We start from the raw sequence: 19,824 nt of genomic DNA, 5'->3' as shown, positions 1-19,824 counted from the left end.
CTTCTAATTGGTCAAGATCTGCGACTGCAGTTCTGAAGCCTAACTGGCTACCCGTGCCGCCTCGGAGGTGAAGTGTACTGCGCTGATTGGCTTTCAGGCGCCGGCCGCGTGTGATGTCCCGGGCAACGATTGGCTCTCGCGTACCGGGGTCTTCTCTCACCGGGACTTGGGACTCCCGGGAAGTGGACTGGCAGAGGAGGGGGCTAGCTAGCTGTCTCTGCGGACCAAGGAGGAGACCCCCCCGCCCCCCGGTGTGAGGCGCCTCACAGGGCTGGGTGGGCTGGCGAGCCGACGCGGCGGCGGAGGAGGCTGTGAGGAGTGTGTGGGACAAGACCCGGGACAGAGGAACCATGGCTCCGCAGAACCTGAGCACCTTTTGCCTGTTGCTACTGTACCTCATCGGGGCCGTGATTGCCGGGTGAGGAATAGACACTCGCAGACAGCGGGGCCCGGGGGTCAGCCTTTGCTAGGGGGTGGGAGGGGGTGGGGGAAGTGGCATTGCCAGACTGAGGGAGTGGAGAGGGGCATCGCTGTGGGTTGGCGGGGTGGCGGAGCAAGGGGTAGTATGGGCCAGACTAGCGGGGTGAGAGGCGAACCGTGGGTGACACCAGTGAGAAGGCGTTAGGTCCAGAGAAGGTCTTTGGTAGAGCTAGATTTGCCCGGAGGAGTGGGAGTTGGATGCATTGCCAACGGCATTTGGGGGATGAGGGAAAGAAGGTGGTTGTGAGCTGAAGCACTGTCACGTAGAGCTGGGGAAGAAAGAGGGATACCTGACTGTAAGGAAAGGTAGTGACAGTGCCAGGCTGAGGTTGGGGGGATGGACGTTTGTTTGATCAAAGAGGTGGGTTGCTGTGCCCCGCTGAGCTGGAGAAGCGGACGATGCTCTATGCCAAGCCTGCGAAGAGCCTTTGGGGGGCTGACATTAAAGTGGGTGGATGATGCCAGGCCGAGTTGGGACTGAAGGAAATTGGATGGGGAGGGGAACAAGAAGACCCTTTGGAGAGCCCTTGTGCTTCCCAGCTTCTTGAGCTATTTATTATCTTAAGTTGCTTCGTCTTTAACATTCTGGCAATGCTACTGTTAGGACATTTATGTGGCATAATCTTTTTAAATAAGGAAAATCATCCCTTGAGAGTGTTATCTGACTTTTAGAAAAGTCAAAATCATTTGGAGCAAATGTAGAGAAAGGGGGGAAGAGTTAATTTGATTATATGGTTATTGCCTAAAGATAACATGAGACCATAAAATAAGGAAGTGGTTTTCTTGACTGAAGGTGGTTCTGAAAGAAGATGCCACAGATGTTTTGAATAATCTAAAAAGAAGTATGTAGCTTCTTACTGTGATTACTTCAATATATAAGATTCATTACAAATTCTGGTGTTCTCTTTTTAGTCATTCTTTGTGTGTATATGTGTCACATAAACGTTCATTTTCGTACCTCTTTGCTCAGATACAAACCTAAATGTAGAGGAAAAATAAATCTTTTACTTTTAAAAATGTAACATGTAACTCTGATGAAGTATTCTCTCCCTCTACTTCCCAGACGAGACTTCTATAAGATCTTGGGGGTGCCTCGAAGTGCCTCTATAAAGGATATTAAAAAGGCCTATAGGAAACTAGCCCTGCAGCTTCATCCCGACCGGAACCCTGATGATCCACAAGCCCAGGAGAAATTCCAGGATCTGGGTGCTGCTTATGAGGTGAGTCAGGAAAAGTGATAAAGAACAAATAAAATCTGTAGCTCTAGAAAAAATATACAATACAGAGAAATACTCTTTTCAGCTCACATATATTTATTTAGAGACTGAGTCTCACTTTATTGCCTAGGCTGGAGTGCAGTGGTGCAATCTCTGCTCACTGCAACCTCTGCCTCCCCGGTTCAAGCACTTCTCCCACCTCAGCCTCCCGAGTAGCTGGGATTACAGGTGCATGTCACCACGCCTGGTTAATTTTTGTATTTTTAGTAGAGACAGGGTTTCACCATGTTGGCCAGGCTGGTCTCGAACTCCTGACCTCAAGTGACCCGCCCGCCTCGGCCTCCCAAAGTGTTGGGATTACAGGAGTGAGCTACCATGCCCAGCCCAGGTCACTTTTATTTAAAAGTAGATGGTAGATAAAAGTAAAAGTAGTACTTGATACTGTATTGTACTAGATATTACATTCATGTTAGTAGATACCATTTTCTGCCTTTTGATATTAATATTTACTTTAATAAGGAGAATAATGCTGCAAAAGAATAAATGAAAGATTGGTAGATTAATAAGTAGATCACCTGATTGGTCTGTCAGTCAGTCAGTTTGGGAGCTAGAGCCAAAAATAAAAAGAAAGCCTTCATGAGAGTTGCAAACCTACATGTTCATATGAACTAGACAAATAACATGCAGGGCAGGTATAAATTAAAACATGACAGCGGATATTCTGCCTCCATGTTGGGAAGCAATAAGGATTGTTGAGGACTTTGACAAATTGAAGCCTTCTGGCCCCATTTCAAGGGAGCAGCTGTTACCTCAACCCTAGCCAGTTTTTGTCATACTAATGCAAACAGTATGTTCCTAGATGATTTAATTTTTCCAGAAAAGTTGAAAATCTAGACTTTTATATAAGTTCTGCTTGTAAAAATGTTGGTAACTAATTCAGTTAAATTTCTTTTTTACGTAGATCAAACAAAGCACAGTTTTAATTTGATTTTCCAACCTCTAATCTGGGGACCAAAACACTCTCCATTTGTATCATCTCATTTAACCTTCACTAGGACACCAAGAAATACATTAGAGCTAGGCATATTTTTATTCTCATTTTCTAAATGGACACAGAAAAAAATTAGTTGAACTAAAAGTCATAGAGCTAAAACTCCCGAATTTAAGTTTAAATTCTTATATATTGAGAAGGCTAAAAACAAATTGAAAAATATTTTAGGAAGACATAAACCTTAAAAGGAAGGAATCCCAAGATCTCTTAGATTAAACAATGGAACTGAAACAGTGAGTTATACCCAGGTGAACCCAAGAGCTGTTGGGGTCCTTTTTCTTTCAGTACCTTCAGGGATTCTATGGGACAGAAATTCTCTTTTTTTTTTTTTTTTTTTTAAGACATAGTCTCGCTCTGTCTGCCAGGCTGGACTGCAGTGGCACAATCTCCGTTCACTGCAAGCTCCGCCTCCTGGCATTTACGCCATTCTCCTGCCTCAGCCTCCCGAGTAGCTGGGACTACAGGCATGCACCACCACACCCGGCTAATTTTTTGTATTTTTAGTAGAGACAGGGTTTCACTGTGTTAGCCAGGATGGTCTCGATCTCTTGACCTCGTGATCCGACTGCCTCGGCATCCCAGAGTGCTGGTATTAGGCGTGAACCACCGTGTCTGGCCAAGGGACAGAAATTCTTAACCTGAGGCACATGAATAAACTTCAGAAGTCTGATGGCCCGTCCTAAATTATATGTAATATTTTGTTTCTTGTTGATAATATGGATTCCATATTTTGTACTGTATTTTCCATGAATATTCCCCTTGTTTGCTAGGAGCCCAATACTCAAAAACATTTTCTAGGGAAGCTGAATTTACCATGCTCTCTAAAGAGTCTTCATGTTCTTTATCCATGACCTAGGCAGACTATACAAAGGTCAATCATGAAATTAAGGCTTATTTAACTATAACAACCCTTTTAGCCACTAGTTTAAATTTCTTTTTTCTTTTTATCATTCAAGCTTGATTGCCTTTAGTCTTAGGTAAATTAGTGTTCACAAATTAGAATCCGAGTACAGTTAGGAGGAATCTTTTGTGAATACAAATTTGTTTTCTCTACAGAGCTAAGATTACTGCTGGCATTTTAATTACTTGAGAATCTGTGTATTGGTTGGCCAATCAACTAAAAACCTTTTTTCTTTTAAAATAGTTTCCAAGACCATGGAATAAAATTGCATTCCTTGGTGGAAGAAAAGTGAGAAGGAAGTAAATGATAATAAATTACTTCATGAGTAATTTTTAGGGGGTTATTACAGAAGCCTCTGATGTCTAAAAAGAAACTGACTTAAAACTAGTCTTTGGGGGTTTTGAAATGGTGTCTTTTATAGTCTCAAATGCAGGGTTCATTTCTTTTCCAAGATCAGATCAGAGAAGGAGACTAAAAGTGAAAATATTGGAGATCCAGATAATAATAAGGGTTTTTTTTTTTTTTTTAAGTTAGCTGTGCCCATTTCTGCTTCCCCAAAATACCTATTTTCTAAAGATATTTGTGAAAACATTCTTTCCTCTCCCTTTTTCTATCACAGTGGCTTTAATCAAGTACTGTGGTCACTTCTGGAATAACCCATTGGCCTTCGCTTTTAAGAATGTTCACTCTCTTGTATATTCAATTTCTATTTATCCTTTCAAGGATATCTTAAATGTTAATACATTTTTTGTCACGACTCCTAACACTTCATTTGGGCCCTAAGCCAAAACTGTGTGAATATGCCTTTCTTTTAAGTCAACAAGCCCCATCTACTTTGAACCTCTCTTTTTCTGGGCCACCGTGAGTATGGTTTTGAAATAACTCTCTCCTTCAGCCTCTTGTCTAAGTAGGAGTTTATAAATACCAAAGGAAGATTTTAAAGCCATTTAATTTTCACAAGTATATATGTGCATATATATCAGATTGCTCTAAATAAAAGAGAATTTTTGCATGTTGAAGACAAATTTTGAAAAGGATGGTAGCTTATTTTGTTGTTACATTCTTTAATATTATACAGAGAGGAAGCATATAGTCATGATTGTGTATGTAATTCACTGAAACTTAAAACTTCAAGAATTATTTCAAGCAATGAAATTGACCTTAAATAACCTTCATAGAGTATTTTCACTTATTACTTTCTCTGCATTTCAAACTCAGGACATTACAAACTTAAACATATGTATATGTGTGTGTGTGTGTATATAGATATACACATATACATATAAAATCCCACAGATAGAGGGCTGTTTTGAACTGTTTCCCCTGACTGCAGAGAACAAAAAGACTCCAGACAGCAAACAAAACAAAAAACACCCCAAGAAACCAAACAAAACACAGTTAAAACCAGTGGGCCAGGGCTCAGCCCACGATGCTCTACAGGGAAAGGTAGTTGCTGGTACCCATAAGGTATCAGCTCAAAGGCCAAGACAGCTAGATACCTGAGAAGGTCAATCATCTGCTCCACGAGAGACAACAAACTGAATAACACATATATTTTAAGCAATTGTACTTTGCTTAAAAAAAGATTAGACAGACCAGGAACTTAAAACAAGCATGATAATACTTAAGGAGGTAAGGCATTAGTAAAATGATATAGAGTGAGAAATAATGCAAGAATCAAGTAGAAATATTATGCATAAAAATATGAGTTGAAATTAAAACACAGCAGATGGGTTGTTACTAGAATGGATATAGCTGAAGACTGAAGTAGTAAGCTAGGAGATCAAAATGAGGTACCTCCCAGAAGGAAGCAGTGAAGGATAAGGAAACATAATTTATTTTTTATATTTAAAAGAAAATTAAGAGCAGATAGCTCCAGAAATAATCCTGGATTAAGTTTTCTGAAATAAGGAGACATTTTCATTAGGTTAATCAGGGGATTGGATGGTAGCCACATACCAGGTTTTGAAGGCGGTGATTGTTCCTCAGGGGTTATGCTTTATACAGCTCGGATTTCTTAAAAGATAATCATTATATGAACTACTTTAACTCAGTAGCATTTAATTGTGGCTTAGAAATGCTGATATCATACACTTTATTTTTCGGTTCTCTTGTTTTCTTACTCCCGTCTTTACTTCTCCAGCTTTAGAATTTGAGTCATTTAAGTATGTGTTTGCTTCATTCTACGTATCTACATATACTCCCAGAACTTGTACTTTTGACTAAGAATAAGAGGTTTATATGTACCTTCTCTGTCTTTTTGAGGGTAAGAGGGAGTGATCAAATGCACAAAATTGAATTAATTATAATCCTTGGTTCATGATACACTGATGTCATTGTTTTATCACTCAGCTTAAGAACTAAGTAAAACATTACCATGACTTAATCTGCCTACATGCCACTTCCCTGTTCCATTACCCTGCCTCCCTTCACAGGTAACTACTGTATTGAATTATGTCTTTATTGTTCTTTTGCTATTCTTATTTTATACATATATATGTATAAAAGGCGGGCAGCATTCTTCCACAAATGGATTTCTACATACACCAAAAAATGAAAAAAGGAGGAGGAAAAGATATCAGTATAGACCTCTCTGGAGGGCCTGTCATTTGATTTCCTTGACTTGACAATCTCCTAATACATGCATCTGTGTGTGTGTGTGTGTGTGTGTGTGTGTGTGTGTGTGTGTGTGTGTGTTGGGTAGGGGGTGTTGTAGACCTGTGGGGCCAAGTTGTTTTGAAGGCAGTATAGTAGTTAACAGCATAAGCACCAGAGTCAAACTGCATGGGAAGTAAACCTGAGGAATCCGTCTTACCTCTTTCCTGTTACCACTCTGACCTTCACAGCTGCATTACTAATCTCAGGTATTATTTTTTAGTGACTAGGCGAGTTTTGACAACTTTAACTTAAAAACATGAATTGAGCAATGTGGAATGAACAATGCATCAAAGAATTTAGTCTTAGAGAAAATAACTTTGTAAATATGCCTTAATACAGTACATAATGGAAACTACATTCTATTAGAATTTTAGACCCATTGTCAAAGTAAAAACAAACATAAATATGACTGTGCCTTAACTGGATATTACCAGCTTGTGATCTTTTTCTCTACTGGTTTTTATCCCCAGGTTCTGTCAGATAGTGAGAAACGGAAACAGTACGATACTTATGGTGAAGAAGGATTAAAAGATGGCCATCAGAGCTCCCATGGAGACATTTTTTCACAGTGAGTAATTCACCCATCTGCAATGTGTTAGTGTCTGAGAGAGGGTCACTTAGCGATTAAAGAATTCCTCTCATTCCCTAGTTCAGAAGCTTTTGATGAACAGTACAAGTTAGCTGATCCAAAGATCAATTATTGTCCTCCCTGTGGGAAGATAGTCTTCTATTTTCACAAAGCTTCAGGAAAGATGGATGGCATTGAAAAGACATTCCATCTAGCCAGCCGTATCAGTTAAATCAATGCTGACAATTTGCGGTGGGGACCTGTGTTGGAAACCAGTTCATCCTTGCCGCCTACTTGCTATCTTGGAATCTGCAAACCACTTAATGAGCAAAATTATTGTTAGCAGAGATAGAAAAATTCCTACTTCCATACCCAGAACTGCCTCTCTCTCTCATCCTATCAACAAGTCAGGGTGATTATAATAACCAGCATTAGGGGAAGGAATTATGGTAGAGGACCTTTATCTCTTGCTTTCTGGGAGTGCTGGGTGGTTGGAATAATAAACACCTTTCCTCCTCACTCTTTGAACCTCTCTTTATTGAGCATTTGAATTTCCACATTCCCTGATTATTACATATACTAAGAGACCTTAATCTGGGGTTTCAGGTCTGAAATTATAAACAAAAAGATGTTTGAATCTGCATTTTTATGGGGAGAGTTCATTGTTTTCTTCAGATTCTCAAAGAGTTCTGTGAACCCTTCCCCAAAAGAAGTAAGAATCACTGTTGCATACAGTAGTTACCACCATTTAGTGCTTGGCTGGAGGGCCTGGAGTGGGGGAGTAGATTTTTAGGGTCTGTAAAGATGTGTGAGTAACATGATTAGGACATCTTCCTCCCCAGGATCAATTGGGCTGTCTGAAGTGATCCCTAGGAGATACCAGAAAGAGAAAAAGCTTCCCCAGCCCCCATGCTGTTCTCTCTCCTTGCCTTTATTTAAGATTCAGGGAATTCATTCACCTGAGTTGGTTGGTGGGAGAGGGAGTTATATAGTTATCATCATCGCTGTGCTAATATCTGAGGCTTCTTAACACCAAAAATTAACATTAGATTAAACCACCTGTAGGATTGAAGGTCACCTTCTTTGTTGATCTCAAGTTACTCTTTTGTGACTTACAAAAATTAGTTTGGGTCTTATAGAGGCTAGAACTTCCTTCTCCTTAAGCACTAGGATTTTACTAAGGCCGGTGCTTTTTTAGCTTATTTAATTACATACTCAGGATTTTTGTGCAGAACAGTAGCTTCTTTCAACAAGTTCACTTCTAAAAAGCATGTAAAGGGAACACTACATATATTAAAATTACCGATAAAAATTTCTTAAACTAACCATTAAGTTTAGCATTACACAAGTTTATGTATACTGTACTCTTTCTCAATAAGTCCACCATCTTCAGATTTTTCCCAATATTGAAAGATTATTTCATTGGTTGGGTCCAACATTGAATTCATTGGCATACTATGTGTGTATGTACTGTACTATATGTATGGGCTATATTGTATTAAAAAGTGAATTTTTTTGTAGTAAGGGACCATATAGTTACAATATGGTTGATAGTATATAAATTTAAAATGATGTATGATGTATGACTCCATTGTATTAAAAAATACCTTGTAGTTTTTCACAATGTATTGGTAGAAACAATAGTTTATCAATGTAAAGAAAATGAGTTAATTGTGAAACATGGAGTCTTGATTTTTTTTTCCTGATGATTTTGCACTTACCTTTAGCTTCTTTGGGGATTTTGGTTTCATGTTTGGAGGAACCCCTCGTCAGCAAGACAGAAATATTCCAAGAGGAAGTGATATTATTGTAGATCTAGAAGTCACTTTGGAAGAAGTATATGCAGGAAATTTTGTGGAAGTAAGTTCAAACAATATAGCTGTTCATATTGACTCCCAGAACTTGTACTTTTGACTAAGAATAAGAGGCTTATATGTACCTTCTCTGTCTTTTTGAGGGTAAGAGGGAGTGATCAAATGCACAAAATTGAATTAATTATAATCCTTGGTTCATGATACACTGATGTCATTGTTTTATCACCCAGCCTAAGAACTAAGTAAAACATTACCATGACTTAATCTGCCTACATGCCACTTCCCTGTTCCATTACCCTGCCTCCCTTCAGAGGTAACTACTGTATTGAATTATGTCTTTATTTTTCTTTTGCCATTCTTATTTTATCATGTATATATGAATACCTGAATAATGTATTGTTTATTATATTGTTTTTGATTTTTTAGAAATGGTATTTTATTCATTATTTCCTGAGACTGGTTATTTTCACTCACTATTATGTTACTAGGATTCACCCGTGTTGCTTATTGCTATATTGTGACCATAATTTATTAATAGGCATTTTTGTTTCTTCCAGTTTTATTTAATTCCAAACAGTACTTTTGTGAACTTTTTAATCCATATATCCAGGTTCAGATAAACAAGAATATCTCTTAGGTGGATATGCTTGAGAGTAGAATTGCTGGGTAATATGAACCAATGTTCATTTTTACAAGCTAATACTGTACTGTTTTTGAAATTGATTGTCCTGACGCTTCTACGTGCAATTTATGAGATCCTATAGATTCACTGCCTCACTAATACTTGGAATTATTAGACTTCTTAATTTTTGCCCATCAAATGGGTATAAAATATTATCTCATTATGGTCTTGTTTTACATTTTTTTAAGTTACCAATTAGGATCAGCATCTCTTCCTGTGTTTATTGGCTGTATTTGTTTCCTCTCTTGTGAAATGCCTGTTCATTCTTTTGCCTCTTTCTTACTGATTTCTAAGAGTACTTCACTCTTGCTGCTAATTCTTTGTTGGCTGTATGTAATGCAAATATAGTCTATGTGTTTGTAACTTGTCTTTTCATTATGTTTAAGATTTATTTCAATTTTCAGCAAACAGAACTAATTTTAATGTAATCAAATCTGTCAGTCTTTAATGGTTAGTTTTTGTGTCTTGTTAAAGAAATTCTTTTTTGTTCTGAAATAAGAAAGCAGCTGTGTGCAGTGGAGCACACTTGTAATCTCAGCTACTAAGGAGGCTGAGGTGGGAGGATCGCTTGAGGCCAGGAATTTGAGGCTGTCATGTCCTATGATTGCATCTGTGAATAGCCACTGTACTCTGGCCTGGACAACATAACTGAAACTTATATCTGAAAAAAAAATTTTAAATAAGAAAGCTGTTCACCTATATTTTCTGCTAAAACTCTAGGATCTTTTAATATGAGGTTATTCATCTTTTTTAAATTCTGGAAAATATGTCTCATAGTTTTTTGCAGTTCTTTTATCACTTCTACTTCTGTCTGCTCTTAATTTTCTTTTAAATATAAAAAATAAATTATGTTTCTTTATCCTTCACTGCTTCCTTCTGGGAGGTACCTCATTTTGTAGCTTACTACTTCAGTCTTCAGCTATATCCATTCTAGTAACAACCCATCTGCTGTGTTTTAATTTCAACTCATATTTTTATGCATAATATTTCTACTTGATTCTTGCATTATTTCTTACTCTATATCATTTTACTAATGCCTTACCTCCTTAAGTATTATCATGCTTGTTTTAAGTTCCTGGTCTGTCTAATCTTTTTTTAAGCAAAGTACAATTGCTTAAAATATATGTGTTATTCAGTTTGTTGTCTCTCGTGGGGCAGATGATTGACCTTCTCAGGTATCTAGCTGTCTTGGCCTTTGAGCTGATATTCCCTTATGGGTACCAGCAACTACCTTTCCCTGTAGAGCATCGTGGGCTGAGCCCTGGCCCACTGGTTTTAACTGTGTTTTGTTTGGTTTCTTGGGGTGTTTTTTGTTTTGTTTGCTGTCTGGAGTCTTTTTGTTCTCTGCAGTCAGGGGAAACAGTTCAAAACAGCCCTCTATCTGTGGGATTTTCTCATATATTCTGTGTTGTAGTTACTGTTTCCTGGAATCCATGTTTTCTTGTAGTTTTTCCAGGATACTGGAGGAGACAGCCGGTAGCCTGTGCATATGTGCCATTTTGACAAGAAGTGTATTCTTCTTAGTTGTAGCTGCTTCTCTGAATAATTGAAAGAAGAGACGTAGAAAATCACAGAAGATGCAACTGACTTGTAATACTGTTCAGGCTGCAGGAGAAAAGGGCATTAAAAATATTCATAAACCAGTGAGATTGTTTAGATGGGAGGAAAGAGGTGAGCCTAATTAGTGCCCATGTTCCTTTCCAAGCCTGTTCTGCAGGTGTCACTAATACACAGTAGACATCACTTTTTGCTGTTAGTGTGTTCCTGAACAAACTCTTTTTTAATCCAACTGTTCTAGAGGCTGTAAGTGGCTTTGCTGTTTCAATAACCCCATGTTAAATTCTTTTCCTTTTTTTCAATCCTGCTCCTTCTATATATAAATTATTTTTTAAAGAAAAAAAAATACCTTGAGAAATAGGATAGCACAATAGTTAAGAAGCATGGACTTTGCAGCTAGACTGCCTAGTTTAGAATCCTGGCTCTGCTGTGTATTAGTCATGTGGCCTTGATCATGTTACTTAACCTTTCTATACTTCTGTTACCTCATCTGTAAAATGGGGATAATAACAGTACCCATCTCATACAGTTGTGAGGATTAAATGAATATGTAAAAGTGTTTGGCACATTGCTTGGCATATAGTAAGTGCTATAAAGTGTTTGCTCTGATTGATTACTATTATTGTTGCTATAATTTACTCTGTTGACCTGGGCCTTTCGTGTGTTGGTAGGCTTTAAGGGATTTTTCTCCAAGCATTCATCATTCTGCTGCATGAGCACATACCTTGTGATCAGATGTTTGACTAATTAAACAGGCAAAACTAGGAATACATTTCTGCATATTTATCAATTTTACATTCTTAGAGGGATCAGAATGTTTGATTGCAGTCAAGTACAAAGAGATGGTCATTGTTTCTCTTCCTATGTGTTAAAGTATCTGAATGGAGATAGCTCCAGAAATAGTCCTAGATTGAGTTTCCTGAAATAAGGAGACATTTTCAATAGGTTAATCAGAGGATTGGATGGTAGCCACATACCAGGTTTTGAAGGCGGTGATTGTTCCTCATGGGTTATGCTTTACACAGCTTGGATTTCTTAAAAGATAATCATTACATGAACTACTTTAACTCAGTAGCATTTAATTGTGGCTTAGAAATGCTGATATCATACACTTTATTTTTCGGTTCTTTTGTTTTCTTACTCCCGTCTCTACTTCTCCAGCTTTAGAATTTGAGTCATTTAAGTATGTGTTTGCTTCATTCCTGTTTGGGGCCTGATTTGTACTCTTCAAAGAGTTTTGTCAACTTTAGATCTCTGAGGGATAGATTGCCAGAGAAGGGGAAGTTTCAGTCCAGGCATATGTGCAGAGCCTTGATCAGTTGAGGAAACAAAAGCCTATTTTACACAAGAGAGAAGCTGATGTTGTTTATGCACTTCCTAGGTAGTTAGAAACAAACCTGTGGCAAGGCAGGCTCCTGGCAAACGGAAGTGCAATTGCCGGCAAGAGATGCGGACCACCCAGCTGGGCCCTGGGCGCTTCCAAATGACCCAGGAGGTGGTCTGCGATGAATGCCCTAATGTCAAGTAAGTGAAGCACCTTCTTTGTTCTACCAAGAAACACTTGTTAATTTCGTTTATCTAGTCAAACGCTAATGGTCCATACTAGATCCTTTTCTGTCCCCTCCCCACTGCCATGTTCTGCAAAAGGATAGAGCAAAAAAATGTACATTTTTTTCTGAAGTATTTCTTATATATATCTCCTTTTATGTTTCTGAACTAACAAGCAGTGCCCTTTATTTCTGATATATTTTCAACAAGTATTAATGCTTCATTTTCTTCCTTCTTGTACTATTAGAGCAGCCTTATATGTTTATATAATGTATAGTAGCTTCACCCTGGATTTTAGCATATAGAAGGTGTAAAAGATTTATCAGATAGTTTTGTCAAGTAGAGGCACACTATAGTCTTCCAAGAAAAAGCTCTGATAAAATAGATAAAACTTTATATATATATCTGATGTTTTGTTTATATTTTCATTATTTTTCTCCTCTTTTCATTGTCTTTACCTCAGACTAGTGAATGAAGAACGAACGCTGGAAGTAGAAATAGAGCCTGGGGTGAGAGACGGCATGGAGTACCCCTTTATTGGAGAAGGTAAAATATTGATATTTGTTTGTTTTATTGTCATAACTTTCTGCTCTCTGCTTGTTTGTGAATACCTCTCATCCCTGCCTTACTCCATCTTAATGTTCACATATTAAATGCATATATAATTTCCAATGCCCTTCAGCCAATTTTAGGATATACAAAGCTTTTTGTTTACCTGAAGCAGTAGCATTACGTTTATCCTTTGAATGTCACGGCCAAAAGTTATTATAAGGTAACCTAAGTTTCCTCAAAATTTAGGGTGTTCAGACCTTAATGAATTTTAACTCAGCAATGAAAGAAGATATGTAACTCTAGTTGGCATTAATAAGATGTTCTCAGGACCTCACCTTTAGACTTAAGTTTAAAACTCTAAAAATAAAAAAAAAAGCTTTGAGACTTAGGTTCAATAGACCAGTGAATCATTCTTGGTTTAGGAAATGGGTTAAGTTATGTACTGCTGTATCTGAGGCAAAGGTAATGATTTCTAATAATCTGAAACTTGATAGAACCAGGCAGAGACACGGCCGCCACAGATTTGACAGATCAATGCCCAAAGTAGTGGATTAAAAAGAATTATCAGTTGCCAAATAGATGTGTGGTATTCAACTTGTATGATTTACAATATGCTGTAATCTGCTCTGACTAGGTGAGCCTCATGTGGATGGGGAGCCTGGAGATTTACGGTTCCGAATCAAAGTTGTCAAGTAAGTTATCTAATTTTAGAGGTCTTCTCAGATGAGTCAGATTATAGAGGTGTGGGTGGCCACCAGAGCAGTTAGAGACTTTTTTCTCTGTTTCTTACCCTTATTACCCTAAACGATGATTTGTAACTCCTCTACAAGGCTGAAAGCTTGGGGTTGGGCCCTAGGATTGAGCCCCAGTTATTTATTTACTTAGGACTTACAAATGCAAAAGATGTTGAAAGGAAAGAATTGGTAAGTAAGGAGTTATAAAAGAGAAACAAACAAGATAGGGAGTCAAAGCTGAGATTTTAGCTGAAGAACTATGGCACCATGCAAGAATAGGAGACTTTGCCATAGAAAGAACTTTCTACGTAATATGCAGCTTCTGTGAAGAGAGAGCTTTTCTTTTGTGAGCTTCTCTTCAGCATGAAGTGCTGCTTAGACAATTTTGCCTGGGACTCCGGCTTTCTTGATTAGTATTTCTCTCTTGTTACCGCTTTGGAAACCAGTAATATCTCTGCATCTATAAGGAGTCATCAAAACAGAGTTCCCACCAGAATAGGGAGAAATGGCCGCCCACTGTCTGGGACTTTTCCTTCCTGCACTCTTTAATCTCAGTGTTGTTTTCCCCAGCTTCTTTGCCTACCTTGTCTTTATCATCACTTCTTAGAGAAACTGGAACGTGTGTTGTTTCCTGAATAAACCTGACACCTTCCTTGTCTTTGCCAGAATTCCTTCTCACTCTATTTCCCCTTCCTTCCACCCATTTTATCTGCATTTCTACAGCCAACTTAGTCTTGTGAGCCCAGCTCAGGAAACTTCTGTAGACCCATTTCTGAAGATGATCTCCCCAGAAACTTTCTTTCTCTCTTTTCCATAATCTAATGATTATAGTTTTACTTATACTCTGGCTTTTGCTGATTGTGTGTTCCTTAACAGTAGCATTTAATAAGACTTAAACAACTTTATGTTCTCGATTAATACTACACACAAACGTATGTATAAGAAATGGTTATGGTTTGAAAGAGTGGTGTTCACCTTTTTCCAAGATTTTTCTAACAACTCTTTGAACTTAAAGTGGAAATTAATGATGTTTACCTATTCTGTTTTTAGGCACCCAATATTTGAAAGGAGAGGAGATGATTTGTACACAAATGTGACAATCTCATTAGTTGAGTCGCTGGTTGGCTTTGAGATGGATATTACTCACTTGGATGGTCACAAGGTAAACAAACCAATTTACTTGTTCTCCGTCCTTTTGAAGCCTTTATGTGGGTAGTTTTGAGATGTATCAGCTGTTTCAGTCATTGAGAACCAGAGGGAACTCCTGTCTCAGTCGTATTCTCCGTCTGTACTTACTCTGCTGCTGAGCATCCTGCAATAACAGTGCCAGACCTTTCAGCTACTCAGAATGGATTGCACAGCCTTTGACAGTCTTGTCCTTGTAGTTTCTATTGATGAAAACCTTTCTTTGTTTACTTGTTTTTGTGTTTGATTTTTCTTCTTTAATAAAATCCTTTGTTCTTGACTGACATTGTCCTAATGATATTTCCTTTGCTCCTTCATTCTTTCTTTTTGCTGAGCTGTGACATTAGCTTTGTGTACCAGTGCTCACTAGAAGCTGTATGATGTACTTCAGATGTACCGCTCCTGCTGCAGTGCATTCCCTTTTGTTTCCTAGGTACATATTTCCCGGGATAAGATCACCAGGCCAGGAGCGAAGCTATGGAAGAAAGGGGAAGGGCTCCCCAACTTTGACAACAATAATATCAAGGGCTCTTTGATAATCACTTTTGATGTGGATTTTCCAAAAGAACAGTTAACAGAGGAAGCAAGAGAAGGTATGGCATATGAGAGTGTGTGTGTGTGTGTGTGTGTGATGAGAAAAGGGTGGCAATAGAAGCACAACTCTCCAGTGACATGAGACATCAAGACATCAATCATTAATGCTAGTAGAACACTAACATAGGAATGAACTCATCTTACTTTGTAAAGGCGATATGTTAAAAATCCTACATCTTTGTGTTACAAAAGTCTGTGTAAGCTGTGCTTCGAAACCTAGGGAGTGATAGAGTATGTGGGAATGAAACAGAATCCCTTAAAACAAATGAACTGGACCACTCTGTAAAAGGGAAGATGAGGTAGACAATAGAAAGATTAGAAGCTTGTGGTTGCATGTCTAGGATGACTGGCTGAGAAGAGGGCCCCACTCGGGGTCCTAAATAGTAAGAGAAAGGAGAGCAATGAAGGAGGTAAAAACTGAAAAGAGGATACAGAAGAAGGAATGGGAGACTTAGCTGAAGAGTTTTCTTTCCCTTTTGATTGCCTCTTCTCATTCCTCATTTTGCAGAGTTTTGTGGGACATGTATGTGGTATGTGGGCCTAAAAGAGACAAGGGATCATCCTGGAAACATATGTGCATGTGTGGGATTACCTACATGCGATTATGTTGGAGATTGGTAGTTATTTAATTCACATCCATGTTTGTCATAAGGCCTTTTATGAGCCTTTTCTTGAAAAATGCTCTTTAAACACTAGGAAAGTAACATTTTTTTGTTAATGGAGTCATTTGTTCATTCATTTTTCAGGTATCAAACAGCTACTGAAACAAGGGTCAGTGCAGAAGGTATACAATGGACTGCAAGGATATTAACAGTGAATAAAATTGGACTTTGTTTAAAATAAGTGAATCGGCGATATTTATTATCTACAGGGTTTTTTTGTGTGTGTTTTTGTTTTTATTTTCAATATGCAAGTTTGGCTTAATTTTTTTTGTCTAATGATCATCATGAAATGAATAAGAGGGCTTAAGAATTTGTCCATTTGCATTCAGAAAAGAATGACCAGCAAAAGGTTTACTAATACCTCTCCCTTTGGGGATTTAATGTCTGGTGCTGCCGCCCAAGTTTCAAGAATTAAAGCTGCAAGAGGACTCCAGGAGCAAAAGAAACACAACATAGAGGGTTGGAGTTGTTAGCAATTTCATTCAAAATGCCAACTGGAGAAGTCTGTTTTTAAATACATTTTGTTGTTATTTTTTTCATGACTCCTGTTTCTTCTGTGAGCTATTTGGGTTGTCCTCCCATCAAGCAAGATGGATGCACAAGCATGCAAAAGAGTGATATAGATCCAGTCCCCATGCCCAATTACATACACGGCATCTGCTAGAAAGGAGCTTGGAAGAAACTGGTTGATTGGGGTCCATGAATGAAGGTTACACAAAGATCTAATTGTCCCTGAGGAAGTGTATTTTCTCTCATTTAATTTGGGAATAATAATCTGATATGGACACTTTACTGTTTAGGAAGCACCTTTCACGTATATGATTTCAGTTGACCTCATGGTTAGAAAGCCTTTGGTTTGTTTAGGAACAAGGACTACCACTGGTTCTAGAAAAGGAATTTAGAGTTGCAAATTATGTTTGCTCTTCTCATGGCACCCAATTCAGATGCTATGCGATGAGTATATTTGACTTTTGCATCTCTCTCATTTTCATATGTATAGTCACATCACACTCTACTTCTCATGTACTTTGGGCTTTTGGTCTCTGCTAGTGAGTATTTCAATTCATTGTGTGCAGAGCTGCCTTCTAGACATCAGCATAGTTCCAGCAGCATCCCACCTTTGGCTATACATATCTTAGAAATCACCAGGCGCGGTGGCTTACACCTATAATCCCAGCACTTTGGGAGGCTGAGGCGGGTGGATCACAAGATCAGGAGTTCGAGATCAGCCTGGCCAACATGGTGAAACCCTGTCTCTACTAAAAATACAAAAATTAGCCGGACGTGGTGATGGGCGCCTGCAATCCCAGCTACTCAGGAGGCTGATGCAGGAGAATTGCTTGAACCTGGGAGGTGGAGGTTCCAGTGAGCCAAGATCGTGCCACTGCACTCCAGCCTGGGCGACAGAGCAAGACTGTCCCTAAAAATACAAAGAAATATCAAGTGAAACCACATAAATACATATGTAAATTTAGTGGACTTTTTGTACCTGTAAGATTCATTCTGTACTGAATTGCCTCTAGTTGAGCATTTCTTAGGAGTCATCATCATTTCCTTTATATATCTTAGCCCAGGCAAAGTCTTGATCATTATTTGCACTTACTAATCCCCATTTTTCCAAGATATACACAAGGGTCAGTCATGATACTAAGAGCTAGAGCTACTAGTCTTGTTGAGAAAGACCCCATAGGGATAATGTGTTTCCTACAAAGAAGAATTTTAATGGGGCTTTGTCACTTCTTATCCATTGTCTAGATTGTCATGATTTAATGAGTTAAGAATATTCTTTCATTATTGGACTCAACTTCAGGTAGCTTGAAGTGCTTTATCTGAGGCACATTGTATTTTGGAAAGATTTATATTAAAGTTCCATAGATTTTCTTAAGAAGGGAAAATAAACACTGTAGAGGAAGGATGCTAGGTAATTAATGTGGAAGAACAAATAATAGTGTCTTCAGTTCTGCAAGGAAAAAAGCCATTCCAGGGAGCTATATAATGAGACTGAAAGGATGCTTGGCCTGGAATCAGACTTAACCGCTATGACACTGAGGAAACCTGTTAACCTCAGTTTTCTCTGCAAAATGGAGACAATGAAGGGTGATATTTTTGTGCTTGGTCTTTTATGCATCTTAAACATCTTTTTGGGCTATTCAGAGATGTATTCACTTACGCATACTTCTGCCCCTTATCTGCATTCACTATTGGTTAGGTGCTGGATTGCCAAATCCTAGACGGATGTTAGTGCTCAGAAATCACTGAAAAGGGAACAGGATATGGAAACTTAAAACCTGTCTGAAAAGTTCCATCAGGTGTTACTAGAAATGGGAATGGAAAGATAATTTTATTCTATTCCTTGAAAAAAAAACTGCTATTGGCTCCAGTAGCAACCTTTACTGTGAACAAAAGATATCCAAGCACTCTGAAAGATAAGCAAGAGAAGAAGACACCATTTGGTAAGTGTTCACTTTTTAAAATTCTAGTATTTTTGTCACTGAAATTGCCCCAGGACTCACAGTGAAGGGTTGGACACAGGTCACAAGCAGTGGGCACCTATACAGCCTCCATCATGATTTTAGATGTCAAAGAGCCCTGACCCTCTCTTATTCCATTAAGAGAAATAAAATATTTCTGGGTAGTATAACTTTAAGCACAGTTCCTCTAATAATGCAGCCAGCCTGAGAATGACATAATTTGGGGGCAGTCTCATCACACTGCGTGTCAGTGAAAACCCTCTAGACCTGCCTAGTCCAATCTGGTAGCCACATGAGGCAATTGAGTACTTGAAATGTGGCTCATCCGAACAGAGGTGCTATGAAGCATAAAATACACACTAGATTTTGAAGACTTAGTATTAAAAAAATGTAAAATGTCTCAATTTTATATTGATTACATGTTTAAATGATAGTATTTTGAATATAATTGGTGAAATAAAATAGATGTTAAAAACAAGATATATTACTAAAATTCACCTGACTTTTTTTTCACTTTTTAGAATTTGGCTAATAGGAAATTTTAATTAATTACATATGTAGTTCACATTATATTTCTGTGGATTGCACTGCTCTAAAGAGTATTGCCCAGCCTGCGCCAGGTCACTCAACAGAAGTTGACTAGCACTTTGGGATAAAGGGCCTCATGTTCACTCCTATTCAGTTACCTCCCCCAAACTCAGTCAGCCCAGTGGTCCAGTCTATTACCATGTTTTGGGATCTTCCAATTCAGTCATTCAGTATGAGCCTCTCCACCTGATGTTATCTGTGCACTGTATTGACTGAGACATGAAATTTTCATCTAAACAGTGAATAAAAGCACTAGCCAAAGAATTGAAGCCAACTGTTAGTTAGATTTTGCCACTGAAAGCCCGCTCCAGATTGACAATCATCTGAACATCAGGGTAAAGTCGTATCAACCTCCATAAAAATAACTGATTTTGCATCTGCCATATTTCTTTATCTTGTCCACACAGGTATGCTGAGAGACCTTGTTGAAATCCAATTAGACAACTGCCTGTTGGGAAATTAGGTGTATCTGATATGACTTACTCTTTGTGGACCCATACTGGGCCCTAGGGATCTTCACTTTCACATTTAGGTGATTTTCTCAGTATTCTGGAATTGTCTC

General features: G+C 38.4%; 1 protein-coding gene across 1 annotated transcript; it reads left to right on the top strand.

Moving 5' to 3' along the window:
• The first annotated feature begins 83 nt into the window (after positions 1-83).
• On the top strand, positions 84-16,738 carry DNAJB11 (DnaJ heat shock protein family (Hsp40) member B11). The gene is made up of 10 exons (XM_007971822.3): positions 84-418; positions 1,544-1,700; positions 6,778-6,875; positions 8,603-8,735; positions 12,310-12,452; positions 12,940-13,022; positions 13,663-13,720; positions 14,813-14,924; positions 15,381-15,540; positions 16,288-16,738. The coding sequence occupies exons 1-10, from the start codon at positions 351-353 to the stop codon at positions 16,350-16,352; spliced, it is 1,077 nt and encodes a 358-aa protein (XP_007970013.1). The 5' UTR covers positions 84-350; the 3' UTR covers positions 16,353-16,738.
• The last annotated feature ends 3,086 nt before the right edge of the window (positions 16,739-19,824 follow it).

This window comes from Chlorocebus sabaeus, chromosome 15, assembly GCF_047675955.1.
Source record: "Chlorocebus sabaeus isolate Y175 chromosome 15, mChlSab1.0.hap1, whole genome shotgun sequence".
NCBI lineage: Eukaryota > Metazoa > Chordata > Mammalia > Primates > Cercopithecidae > Chlorocebus > Chlorocebus sabaeus.
Note: the sequence above shows the minus strand (reverse complement) of the source record. Positions and strands in the feature narration are given on the sequence as shown.

Coding starts and splice junctions, on each gene's coding strand:
- DNAJB11 (XM_007971822.3), top strand. CDS start 351: ATGGCTCCGCAGAACCTGAGCACCTTTTGCCTGTTGCTACTGTACCTC. Junction 419..1,543: donor ATCGGGGCCGTGATTGCCGG/GTGAGGAATAGA, acceptor TCTACTTCCCAG/ACGAGACTTCTATAAGATCT. Junction 13,023..13,662: donor GTACCCCTTTATTGGAGAAG/GTAAAATATTGA, acceptor TGCTCTGACTAG/GTGAGCCTCATGTGGATGGG.